The sequence below is a fragment of the Pundamilia nyererei genome, unplaced genomic scaffold, assembly GCF_000239375.1.
Source record: "Pundamilia nyererei isolate P.nyererei 1_Seehausen unplaced genomic scaffold, PunNye1.0 scaffold00084, whole genome shotgun sequence".
Lineage (NCBI taxonomy): Eukaryota > Metazoa > Chordata > Actinopteri > Cichliformes > Cichlidae > Pundamilia > Pundamilia nyererei.
Window position 1 is genome coordinate 100,419 of NW_005187485.1, and position 12,254 is coordinate 112,672.

The window sequence follows — 12,254 nt, forward strand, 5'->3', positions numbered from 1 at the left end:
GGACCTTTTGGTGTGCATTTGTGAGAGGTCACCAGATTTACAGGGGAAAAGGAATAAAAAAAATACTTGTTTTTCAATACAGTTGTGTGGGTTTGAAATTGATCATGATCTGCTGCTTACTGGCTTCAAAAATAAATAAATAAATCTGGCCCAGATAAATTCCTCGGTTTGAAAATCTGGCCCAACTAACTTCGTAGTTGAATAGCCATGGTGTAGAGTTTATGCCCTTACCCTTTACTGAGGCAAAGTAAAGGTAGGGGAGTTGTTTTCTTAGGGGGTCGCCTGTCTGCGTGTTTGCTTTGGAACCGATATCACGGATGCGCCTCCCTTCCTCCCTTTGTGAGACAAAGCAGGTGGTGTACTAATCTGACTGGAGTACCCTGGCCAGGGATGAGTCAGTGGGGAGAAAAAAAAAACATTTTAAGGAATTTTTTATACAAGGTCAGATGACTTTCACAACTGCTGACAGCCAAATGACTACCTTTGTGTGTTGCAATGGTAAGTGACTTGTCACGGGTGTGACATGTAACTCCCTTGTGTGAGCAGTGGCAGTCCTAGCCTGTTTGGCGCCCCGGGCGAACACTCCCTCTGGCGCCCCCCCCACACACAAAACATATTAAGGATTGTACATTAACATAAAACTGTTGTCAGAATCATACTGAATTTCACCAGAGACACAAACACACATATGAAGAGAGTATGCATTGTATGCAAACGGCTACCAAACACCCATCATAATTCGTCATACAATGAGAACAGGACAAATCAACAATTGACACTGACTAATTAATATTAAAATCTGTAACATAATGTATTGTTTGGAGTTTAGTCTGTTACTGTTACTGTTTTTTACCATTTCTCTTTGGAGCAACTGTAACCCACATTATTTCCTTAGGGATTAATGAAGTATTCTGATTCTTTCAGGATACCTGCCATTATCCAATGACACATCTGCTTACCTGCATCTTTTGCTCGTTTCTCCTCCTCTTCTTTTCTCTTTTTTCTAAACTGAGCACCTGGCTTTGAACTTTTCTTGTCCATCTTCCATTGGTTTTAATTTTGCACTCCAGTATGAACACAAATCCCCCAACTCGAGGATCACCACAACATAGCCTAATAGACCTACACCTAGTTCACAGATTCACTTTCTCTAGGGTGCATTTCTGGGATTTCACACAAGCCAGGATTCAGATCATGAATACATAATGGGCTTGGATTTACATCATTATGAATGAAATGTGCTCTATCTGGAAGCAGCCGGCCCCCCTCCCCTGTCGACAGGTTGTGTGTGAGATCATCAAACTGTAAATTATAAATTTTAAATTGTTATTGATCCCTTTACCCCGAGTCCTAAAGTGTGTATTTATTTTCTTACTCTTCTTATATTTATTGTTTGTTTACTTGCACTGCTGTAACTGGAGCCTCGTCGTCTCGTCTCTCTATATACTGGACTGTATGTAGCGGAGATGACAATAAAGTTTACTTTGACTTCAGCAGCGCGCAGGCGCACCGAGAGCTCTCGCACTCACTTTTCGCGTATAGAATTTCGAAAAAACACCGGTGCAAATTATAAGTCTGTCTCATAAGGTCTCGTGTTTTCGTGTTTGTTGGTTTGTTTTTATTTTGTTTTATTTTTTGAGTTGGTTATTAGATGCTGCTCCAGCCAGCCACAGAATCCCCCGCCGCCCTGGTAACTTAATATATATAATATATATATATATATTAAGTTATATATAAAGGAGGTCACATAGGCCTATAGGCCTATGTGACCTCCGGCACATTTCCAAACTTTCTGTCGCGTTAGTCATTTTTAGATTTTTAGCCTTTTTAGGATTATTTGAACTAGACAGTAGCTGAGTCCACTCTACCCTACTCTGCAGAAGGCTGAGACAGCATGATTAGGCTTAGTCCAGCTTATCTAGCTAATGCTTTCTGTTTGAGTGTGTTTTGCTTGTCAGTGTTCCTTTTTTTTCTTTAGAAACATTGCTTTAAAGGGAAATGCTTTGAATCTGGCCGCCACAGAGTGACTCAGAGAATAGCTCATTCTGGAAGTAAGCACTGGATTAATTTACTCTGTGAGTCATCCAGAAATACCTCGGAATTTTATTGCCAGTCACGATGGTGCTAGCAAGAATAATAGTGTTTACTCTATTATTGCATGTTTAAAAGTTCAAACCCTGTTGAAAATCTGGTCTTTTGTTCTAGTATTTACAATCAATGGGAAAACTTTGCACTCCATCCATCCATCCATTCGCTTATCCTTTTCAGGGTCGCGGGGGTCGCTGGAGCCTATCCCAGCTGTCATGGGGCGAGAGGCGGGGTACACCCTGGACAGGTCGCCAGTCTGTCGCAGTGCCAACACACAGGGACAGACAACCATTCACACTCACATTCACACCTAGTGACAATTTGGATTAATCAATTAACCTATCCCCACAAGCTGCATGTCTTTGGATGGTGGGAGGAAGCCAGAGTACCCGGAGGGAACCCACGCAAACACGGAGAGAACATGCAAACTCCACACAGAAAGACCCCTGATGGTGGAATTGAACTCAGGACCTTCTTGCTGTGCGGCAACAGTGCTAACCACCGTGCCACCGTGCTGCCCGACTTTGCACTCGATCACAATTATCTGCTGCAAGTGTTTTTTGCTTTTGGATTTCTTTGATGTGATCTACTGGAAGAAAAGACTATAATCTGAAGAGGACATGCTGTCCTGGCTCCAAGTTAACATAAATTAGTAGGGTAGCCATGGGACCTCCCACAACCATCCAGAATGAGACGAGGGGACGGCGAACATCTATGCCCTGTCAACGGAAATCTGTCATGGTTGTCCATTCCACACCTTCGGGGGACGAGGTTAGGTGCAAGAGTTATTCAATAAATTTAAGACAGTGAGTTTTGTTTTCCAAACTTTTTTCCCCCCAAATGTCTTTGTAAAGTCAAACCTGAAAGTTTTGTGATAAAAAAAATCTTACAAGTTGGTCACACACAGTCTTTTCCAGTCTGCCCTTGTGTGATAATATTATGAATGTGACATTTTTCCGAGCACTTACTCCCAGAACAAAATAGTCTTTGACCAATCAACCGTATTCTTATTTTGACTAAGTCCTGATGTGGCCTTTCCAATGATGTCTCATGTGTTTGGGTGGTCTCTTTTAGCCCCAGTGAGGCAGGGAATCACAAAAGTTAGTTAAACTGAAAGTTTTTTCTCAGTTCTCAGGAGACCATATTTACATTATCCCTGTACTTGTGGGCTGTATTACGAAGTACTGATTTAATAGGGTGTTTCATATTTTGATTTCCAAAAAAAGGACACTTGGCCCAGTCATGAAGAACTTTAATAATACTGTTTGCTTAAAGAAAACGTTAACATATTTAAACAATGCCTTCTCTGTGCGGTTAATGAATGGTGAAATAAAAAATGTCATGTAAGCTTTTAGTCAACAAAAGTCACTAAAAGCTAAGTCAACAAGTTCAAAAAAATGTTTGCTCCCCCAAGATTTACCATGTAGCTGCTTTTCCTCCTGTGTTTTTCCCACCATTCAGCCATGACCTAATTTAGCCTCAGGGAAGCTGGAGTCTATCCCAGTGAACTGAAATGACCTTCATGAATTTGCAAGCACACTAAAAATGCACTTTTCTTTCCCCTTCCAGCCAGATACAGACATGATGCTTCCTCTCCCAGATATCATGCTAGGGACTTTTTCTGACCTTAAAACAGCAAGGCAACGCCACAAAAGCACAACAGACTTTCCTCACCAAAGCAACATTTCTTTGCTTCCCTCTTATACTCATTGTCTTATAGATAGAGAACAAGACCTCTTGCGTCGTTGCTCACTCGGGGAGACCAAGAGTCTTTCACGCTACCCTCGCCATGCCCTCAGCATGCCTGAAATCGGCTGCATTAGTCCCCTTCATGTCATTACCCACAGTCCGCTCCACAGCACGTCGCTCTTACCGGCAAAAAGCAACATATCCAGCCCTGCTAGAGAGATGGAGAAGCTTGCAAAGGCCATGAGTAAACTTCTAGAGAGTGAAAGTAACCAAACCCCTACCATCACTCCAGAAACAAGAGAACAACTTCGCTATGTCGCCAAAGATGGAAAGTGCCGAGTCAACCTTTGTCATATTTCAGAAAGGGGCCGTTTCCTGTCTGATATCTTTACTTCTTTTGTGGACCTCCAGTACAGATGGTTCTTATTTGTCTTCATGATGTGCTACATTGTCACCTGGTTTTTCTTTGCTGTGCTCTACTTCTTGAATGCTTTCTTTAGAGGTGACCTAGAAAAGGAGAACCCACTCACCACCCCTGAAGAAAACCTCATAGACCACGCACCCTGCTATTTGGGTGTAGATGATTTTATCTCTGCTCTTCTTTTCTCAGTGGAGACACAGCGCACCATTGGTTATGTATCAATGGTGTCTCCCAGCACAGTGTCTCCCAGCTGCCACGAGGGTGTGGTGCTGGTCATGACGCAATGCATTGTTGGGTCCATGATAGATGCTCTCATGGTAGGCTGCATGTTTGTTAAAATATCCCGACCCAAGAAGCAAGCGGAGACACTTCTTTTTAGTCGCACTTGTGTCATTGCTAACCGGGATGACCAGCTCTGCTTGATGTTCCGCCTGGGAGACCTCAGAGAAAGTCACATGGTGGACGCAAAGGTTCGTGCAAAGTTAATCAAGTCCCAGCAAACAGCAGAGGGAGAGTTCTTGGCTCTCGAGCAGACAGAGATTAACCTTGGTTATGAAACTGGCTCAGACCGACTTTTCCTGGTGGAGCCTCAAGTCATTCGGCACAATATTGACTGCGACAGTCCGCTGTGGGAGCTGGATCCAGAGCAACTCAGAAGACAGCAGTTTGAGATCATCGTTATTTTAGAAGGAATTGTTGAGGCCACAGGTGAGTAATTGACATTCAAAAAGAAACTACTCGTACCTCCAAAAGTCTCATTTTAATATAAAACAACTGCAAAAAACTTTACTTTGACTTTGTTTTTGAGAATAAGATGGGTTTTTTTTTGCAAGAATGTCATAGGAGGTGAGAGAAAGCATGTTCAGTGAGAAGAAGCATGGGATTTCCACATAAAAGCTGTGCAAGTATAGAGAAATGATTAAAACTCCATCCAGAGCAACCCTCTCAATCTGAGGCTGCAGTGCTAACCATTTACCCCTGCACTGCCAGTTAGTAGCCTCATTAATAATAGTTTTCAAGAATTAGGAAACTGGGATGCAATATTCTCTCAGTCATTGATTTTTTCCCTTCACTGTAGGGCTACAGAAGAAGGATTTTTTTTGTGGACCAGACATTTAATGATTGCCAAAAAAACCACACCTGAAAAAATCTCACCCACCACTTTTTCTGGAAGAGGGCTTGGTAAAATTCTGTAATACTTGAACTTGGCTATAACTAAGGTTTATGCTCATTATTTACAGCTGTTGACTACACCCAACCCCATGGTTCTCATGCAGTCATTACAGTTCAGTTTTACCCTGCTCTTTTGCTGTGTATTCACATACTGTGTGCACTCTTTGACACACAGAAACCTTGGATACCCCTACGATTTTGCAGACACAGCCTAGAATGTTGCTGCAGAAACTTCAGGGGCCCATGTGAGGGTTATTTGCGATAGTGTTCGTTTCCTCCTCCTCTGGAAGTTAAACACTTGCAGATGTTTCTTATTCTTTGTTTACTGTTTCTCCACAAAAATGTCCTTGGTGCTGGCTGCACAGCTGTTATTGAATGTGGATAATCAGGTCAAATAGAGAAATGTTATAATGTTTAAAGAACTCTTCATTTGGGTCATGGTATAAATAGTTAAGAGTTAGTAAGTATTAAGAAGGTTTATTTATAGGTTAAAAGGTTTTTAAAAAGCAATTTCCACTGAAACAGCAACAACAAGCTTTCCCTTATTTAATTTCCAGCCTTCTGAGCTGTAAAAGCACACCGAGGTTGAGTGTCACAAAAGATAACAGACTTTGATGAAGCATCTGATGAGTAAACTGTGCAATTCCCTAAAACTATGATTGTTTATCAAGAGCAAGTCTGTCTGCCAAGTTCTAAATCTTGGAATATTTATATTTATGAGAAGGCCAACAAGTCATTCAGTTTCCTGGGTAAATGATGGGAAACTGTCTTTCCACAATGCAGTCAGAATGTAAATATTTAACAGCTTATTTGGCATCTTTTTGGTATGGAAAGCAGGAAAACAAACCTTGCAGAAGGTTTTTTATAGAAAAAAAAATCACATATCTACATCTGAGTTTCCTTTCCCATGTAGTGCTCAAGCTCAACTGCATCATTCTGAAACTATTAGAGTGGTGACAATATCTGGTATTGTCACCACAGATGTTTTTTAGGCTTTTTAAAAAACAAAAAAAGTTTTATTTCTATTGGTTTTTTTGAAACCCTTTTTTTTCTTCTTAATTTTAGACTTTCCATTGTGGAAAAAAGTGAAAAATAACACACCAAAAACCCAAACTTCTGATACTGCTTTTTTTGACGTGGTTCCTAAAGATTCTAGATAGTTTTCTTGCAGCAAATTATGACCTTGTGGTTTGTTTCATACATTCTTCAGCAACTGTGAAAAATAAAGTGCCCGCTCTTTTTATATGCTAGTCCATAATAAAAATCAATCAATTAAGACGAATAACAACAGACACATATCACATGGTATCATGCTGTGTCATTGTTTATTTAACAAAAACTGAAGCAAAATCTAGAAGCAGTGTGTGAAAAATTGAAGCTAGGACTGCAGGTACGTGTTTAAACACAGCTCTTGCAGAGCTCAAGCACAACATTTCAAACATGTTAAGGTCCAGACAAAATAAGTTGCATAGTGAAGGGCCACTGCAATACTGTGGGTTTTTTTTTTCTATTCTGTTTCAGATTTGGCTGCTGGGCTTAACACCCTGATCTTCTTGCATTACCTAATATGGGTAAAGCTTTAGCTGTCAGACAGCTGGTACTATATTTTTCACCCACTACTTCTGCATTTTGGCTCATTTTTTGTCACATAAATAATGACACACTGCAATAAATCATCATATTTTCCTTTATTCTGGAAGGAATAGACCATTTTTTTTATTATAATGTGTCAAACCTTAGACTTGAAAGAAAGTGTGATTTCTTTTTCACATGACTGTACAGTAGGTATTCAAACCTTTCGGTGATGCTATCTTTACAAGATAGCATCAAGTTCAAATAGAAACTGTTCTTCCGGCTAAAGTGTTTCCAATCTCAGTTTAAAAGAAAATATAATTTCTTATGGTGAAACTCTTTAGGAACAACAAACAAACTAAATAATTTGTACATAGATATTTCTAGTAAAATCAAAACCTTCCTTTCCCCCCCAATACTTTTGCTGTTGGAAATTGTTAATGTCAATGTCAAAATAAAGCTCAAGAATTTAAAAAAAATTATTGCAAAAAAATAAATAAATAAATCAGTATCACTCATCTAAATTTGGCCAGTTGATACTTTTAATGACAAGTTCCTACTTTCTTATTTTGGTAAGTTCGAATGGATTCAAACACACCAGAGACATCTTGTGGCAAATGATGCGTACTTCAGTTTAAGACGGTGATTTCACTTCACTTCAAAACTAACAGGCACTTCCATGTCATTATTTTAAACACAGGGATGATGTGCCAAGCCAAAACATCCTATATTGAAACAGAGATTGAGTGGGGCGCTCGCTTTGAACCATGCATGACGCTGGAGAAGGGCTCATTCAGAGTGGACCTGCGTCGGTTCCACACCACCTACAAGGTACCACTACCTAACTGCAGTGCCAGCCAGGCACACCAGCTAATGGCTCTGGCTGACTGCAAAGTCCAAAACCACAGAACCAGCCAAAACTGGGAAAGCTGGGCAGAGGGAATGACCGAAGAAGACAAAGACAAGCAACCATCCCATGGAGGATTCACTATTGCTAACATTCAGGAGGAGAGAGCATCAGAAGGCAATGAAAGTGAAGAGGGTACCGAAAAAAGCACGCCATAAGACATTTTAACCTTTTTAAAGCTGAATTGGTCATAAACACTTTCTCAGTATGAAGCTTTTTTTCTTTTTTTTAAAAGATGATACCAGCATTTCACTGTAGAAGAAGGGCAGGTGTAAATATACATAATAAATATTTTGAATTGACTATTTGCTAAACTTTATCCCAAAGTATTGTTGGCACACAGGTCCAGCTTTAAACTATAGCAATACACATAGAATTTTACAGCATAAATGCTTGCAGATTTACTATTCTTAGTAAAGTTGAAGTACCAGCAGATTCTTGATTTTAGTTGTTACCAAAATGTCTTTTTTCCTCGTCTATGGCATGTCCAAAACAAACCTGCGTTTAATCTCATGCAACTAAATAAATAGCAGCACCGTATTTCAGCATTGCAATGTTGTGTTAATCACTCCCTGTGGTTTCGGAGGAAAGGGCAAGAGCAGACCAATGTTCCCTCTAATTTTTCATGTGTCTGAGCGAACACACAAACTCCCTCAGCGGTCCCTTGGACCACTGTGAGCAAAATTAGACGTGTGCACTGAGCAAGTTACATGGTTTATTAAAATTACAGCATTTACATTTATGTTAGACTACTTTTAATTAACTGCTTATGAAAATGTAAAAAAAAAAATCTTGTTCATGACCTTGTTATTGGAAGTAAAAATAACTTGAACTCCAATTTTGAAAACACAACTTTCTTTTTTTAAAATTTTTAATAAAGCTCTGACTTGTATTATGAGTCTGTGGTCTGGGAGAGAGTCCTGTAACTCTCTGTCTGCAAAATACAGTATATAATGAGCAATGCTGGGCAATTAATTATATAGTTACTTCATCAAAAAAGTAACTGAGTAATTCAAACAAAGTTTTTTGCAGCTGTGTACCTAAAAATGCAGCCAAAGCGTTTTTTAAATAAACATTTCAAACTATTTACAGAACAATCAGATGTTCTGCATCAAATTGACCCTGTGCACGAGAAAATGCTAACTTCCTGGTTTGAGACCGGATGTGGGGTTATACATTTCCGGTAGCTTTAGTTTGCGGTCAATCGCTACTGCGAAGATATACTCCAAAATCATGTCCAAAACTCGAAAACGGAAAGATCCACCGAAAACGGTGGGAACACTCACTACTGTTGTGTCATAAAAAATCTAATGATCAATTTTGACATTTAAAGAGTTTAGATCGATCAGTTGTTTACATCACTCAACACAAGCAGAACTGCATTACTGCATGCAGATGACACCTCGTCCACATTCAGAAGCACATCTCTGTATAGTGACTGGTCTTATGATTTAAACAGGCAAATGTTCAGCATTCAAACTACAGGTGAAGAATAGTCAAACCAGATGTTTCCCGTTATGTCGATATCAGCTAGTCAAGTACACACCCACACAGCATGTTAACAAACCATGAAAAAAAGCCACACAAAAAATTAATGACTGCTGGTAACGGTTTCTATACATTAGTATGTACGAAGCGTACGTTGTGACTTACCTTAAAAATTACAGTGGTCCCTCGCTATAACGCGGTTCACCTTTCACCTCGCTGTTTCGCAGATTTTTTAGTGCAAGTTTGCATGTTTTTTTTGTTTTTTTACATCACATTGTGTCCTGCGTCCTGATCGCTGCAGACGATCTCCTCCGTGACGTCTCTCCTGTACAGTACAGAATCGCTGCATCGATCGCTAGCAGTGTGACTCTGAAGTGCAGTACCGTATGTCCACGATGTCCACCAAACGTTTTGCACCGTCAAAAAATAAAATTGGCTACTTGATTTCACCTATCGCTGGTTATTTCTAGAACATAACACCCGCGATAAACGAGGGACAGCTGAGAAATATAACATTTGAATCCATTTTCTCTTTTGCCCTGAGGCGCGGGGAAAAAATATTGACAAGTTGATGAACATCATTTACACATATATTGGGATATATTGGGTAAATGCCCAAGACATCTATAGAAATGTAAATCGCCGCTTGATGCATTCATTTGCTTAACTTGTTTTGGACTGTAAACAGGGCGCGAATAGGACACCGGAAACAAAGCTCCCCACAGGAGTTTCCGCACCGGAAGTAGCATATGCTAACGTGCACATAGTCAATTTGATGCCACACAAATTATTTGTGCCACTCCAAAAAATAATTTCTGTCCACTATGAGATAAAGGAGAACAACAGCCTGATACCTGCAGGCCTGACAACAGGAGATGTATCACTCCTGTAACACCTGTAACATTTAGTCACCTCATTGTTCTGACGCACACAACAAAACTATTGACTACACTACACACTAACTACACAAGATTTGCGCTAAACGTCGCAAATCTCTCACACCTCAAAACACCGCCGTCACTCCTAAAACTTCCCCCTTCCTAAACAACTAAATGGCATGTTGCCATATCATTTCTGATTGGTCGACATGGTACATTTTTCCACCAATACGAAAGGGTGGGGGGTTTTTTTGGTTTGTTTTTGCTCACAGGTTGGGCTTGACGTGGATAAAAAAATCAGCCCGGGCATTTTGACTAGAGACCGGCCCACCAGGTATTATCCGGTTGTTCAGTCTGACGTCACTAGCCGTGTCTGTACCTAAACTCCGCTGCAGGTCCGTATATCAAACGATCACTATGGCATTACTGAGAGTTGAAAAACTGTCTAAAGTCTTTCATCTTTAATAAAATGATCAGCGTTCTGCTCTACCAGGTGTAACAACTGAGTTTAACATCCAGGCATCCATGAAAACGGAATTTATGACATTTAGAAGTTAGCAGGGCGTTAGCTCGCTAGCTTCTATCTAAATACAATATAGCATGTCCTGACTGCGGGGTTTTGGAAACAAATTAAAACGTACAGCTCTGTTATCACTTCCAGCATAAATGAAGACAGAAAACTAAAAAGCAGTGACATTTGTAGGGTTACTGAAGTTGGGCTAGCTGGTACATAATGATGTGCTACGTGACCGCTAGCGACACAGCTATGTTAGCATAATATAAACAAGCTAACTTTTTTTCCACTCAATAAAAGTTAACGTAAGTGTTCTCTGTGGTCAGGAACAAATGTAATCGCATTGTAAAAGGACCAAACTTCAGCCAGGAGAACAACTGAGATAATCCATCCACAATACGAGGTTAGTCATTCATATACTGCTGCATGGGCTGGGCTGTAGTTACATCCTAAGGTTTTAAAAACTGAGCTTAAATAAATGATTAGCGGTAATAAAAGCCGAGGGAGGTCAACAGGGATCACTGACTGTTTTAGGAGCTTTTTGAGATCAAATAGAAGAAAATACATAACATTAAACATGTTAACAACACAAAAGCCATATTAAACGCAGACTACTTTAGGCCTGGAAGTAGGATTCGTTGCGTCATCACTGAACAACCGGATAGGAAAAACCATAAAGCCTTTGAATGAAAACAAACGCAGTTGTCACAGTGATGTACACTGTCTTGTTGGTATATATGTCTCAATCTAATAAACTTAAACCTACACCGTCCTCCCTATTCTGGTATTCTAAACAGTACTTAGCTGAAACCCAAAGACTGCTTGGTTGAGTTAACCTCCTGAACTATCTACAACATATGGTGGAAACCTGAAATTAAGACAGAGAAGACTAGAGGTGAGACATGATCATTACTGAATATTAAAAATAATAAATGACAGATTTAGTGACATTTTCATAAACTATTTACCACATCAATAAACAGCATGGAAGGGCAAAAAAAAATTTTCTAACATGGGAACCTTTAAAAAGTGAAAGGAGACAGAAAAACAGGTGAGAAAGAATAAAACTTAATTGACTTTTTGATGGCATTTTACACAAAGTACTGGTACAGAGTAGAAAATGTGGGAAAATACTGGCATCGTGTACAGTACTTTCTCCTGAAGGAATTATGTTGGGACCCTGAAAAAAATTACTATGTACAATAATGGATTTCTATACATTTGACATCAGATGAAAACTTTGGTTGTAAGATTCGGATAATTATTTGTTAAAAGCTAGAAATTTGGTGTTATTTGTCTCTCAGAAACAGTTCATAACTTTCCTTCAACTCATTCATGTCACCTAAAGGGTAAACCTGTTTCTCCATTACCTGTTCAGCTCTGATGATTCAGTAAGGACATCTCCTGGTTTCATCTTCATGTTTCTTCAGTAACTCTGAACAGGGGCAATTCTAGGATCAGAGCTTTGGGGGTGCTGAGCACCCAGAGAGCTGCCCAGCCAGGCAAGGTAAACTTTACTCGTCA

The 12,254-nt window shown here is 39.8% G+C and overlaps 1 protein-coding gene across 1 annotated transcript; it reads left to right on the forward strand.

Moving 5' to 3' along the window:
• Nucleotides 1-3,888: 3,888 nt before the first annotated feature.
• kcnj20 (potassium inwardly rectifying channel subfamily J member 20) lies at nt 3,889-8,498 on the forward strand. The gene is made up of 2 exons (XM_013912204.1): nt 3,889-4,906; nt 7,644-8,498. The coding sequence occupies exons 1-2, from the start codon at nt 3,889-3,891 to the stop codon at nt 8,006-8,008; spliced, it is 1,383 nt and encodes a 460-aa protein (XP_013767658.1). The 3' UTR covers nt 8,009-8,498.
• Nucleotides 8,499-12,254: the final 3,756 nt, after the last annotated feature.

Excerpts from the sequence above, each read along its gene's own strand:
- kcnj20 (XM_013912204.1), top strand. The coding sequence starts at position 3,889 with ATGCCTGAAATCGGCTGCATTAGTCCCCTTCATGTCATTACCCACAGT. Across the intron at positions 4,907-7,643 it reads AGGAATTGTTGAGGCCACAG|GGATGATGTGCCAAGCCAAA; the intron begins GTGAGTAATTGA and ends TTTTAAACACAG.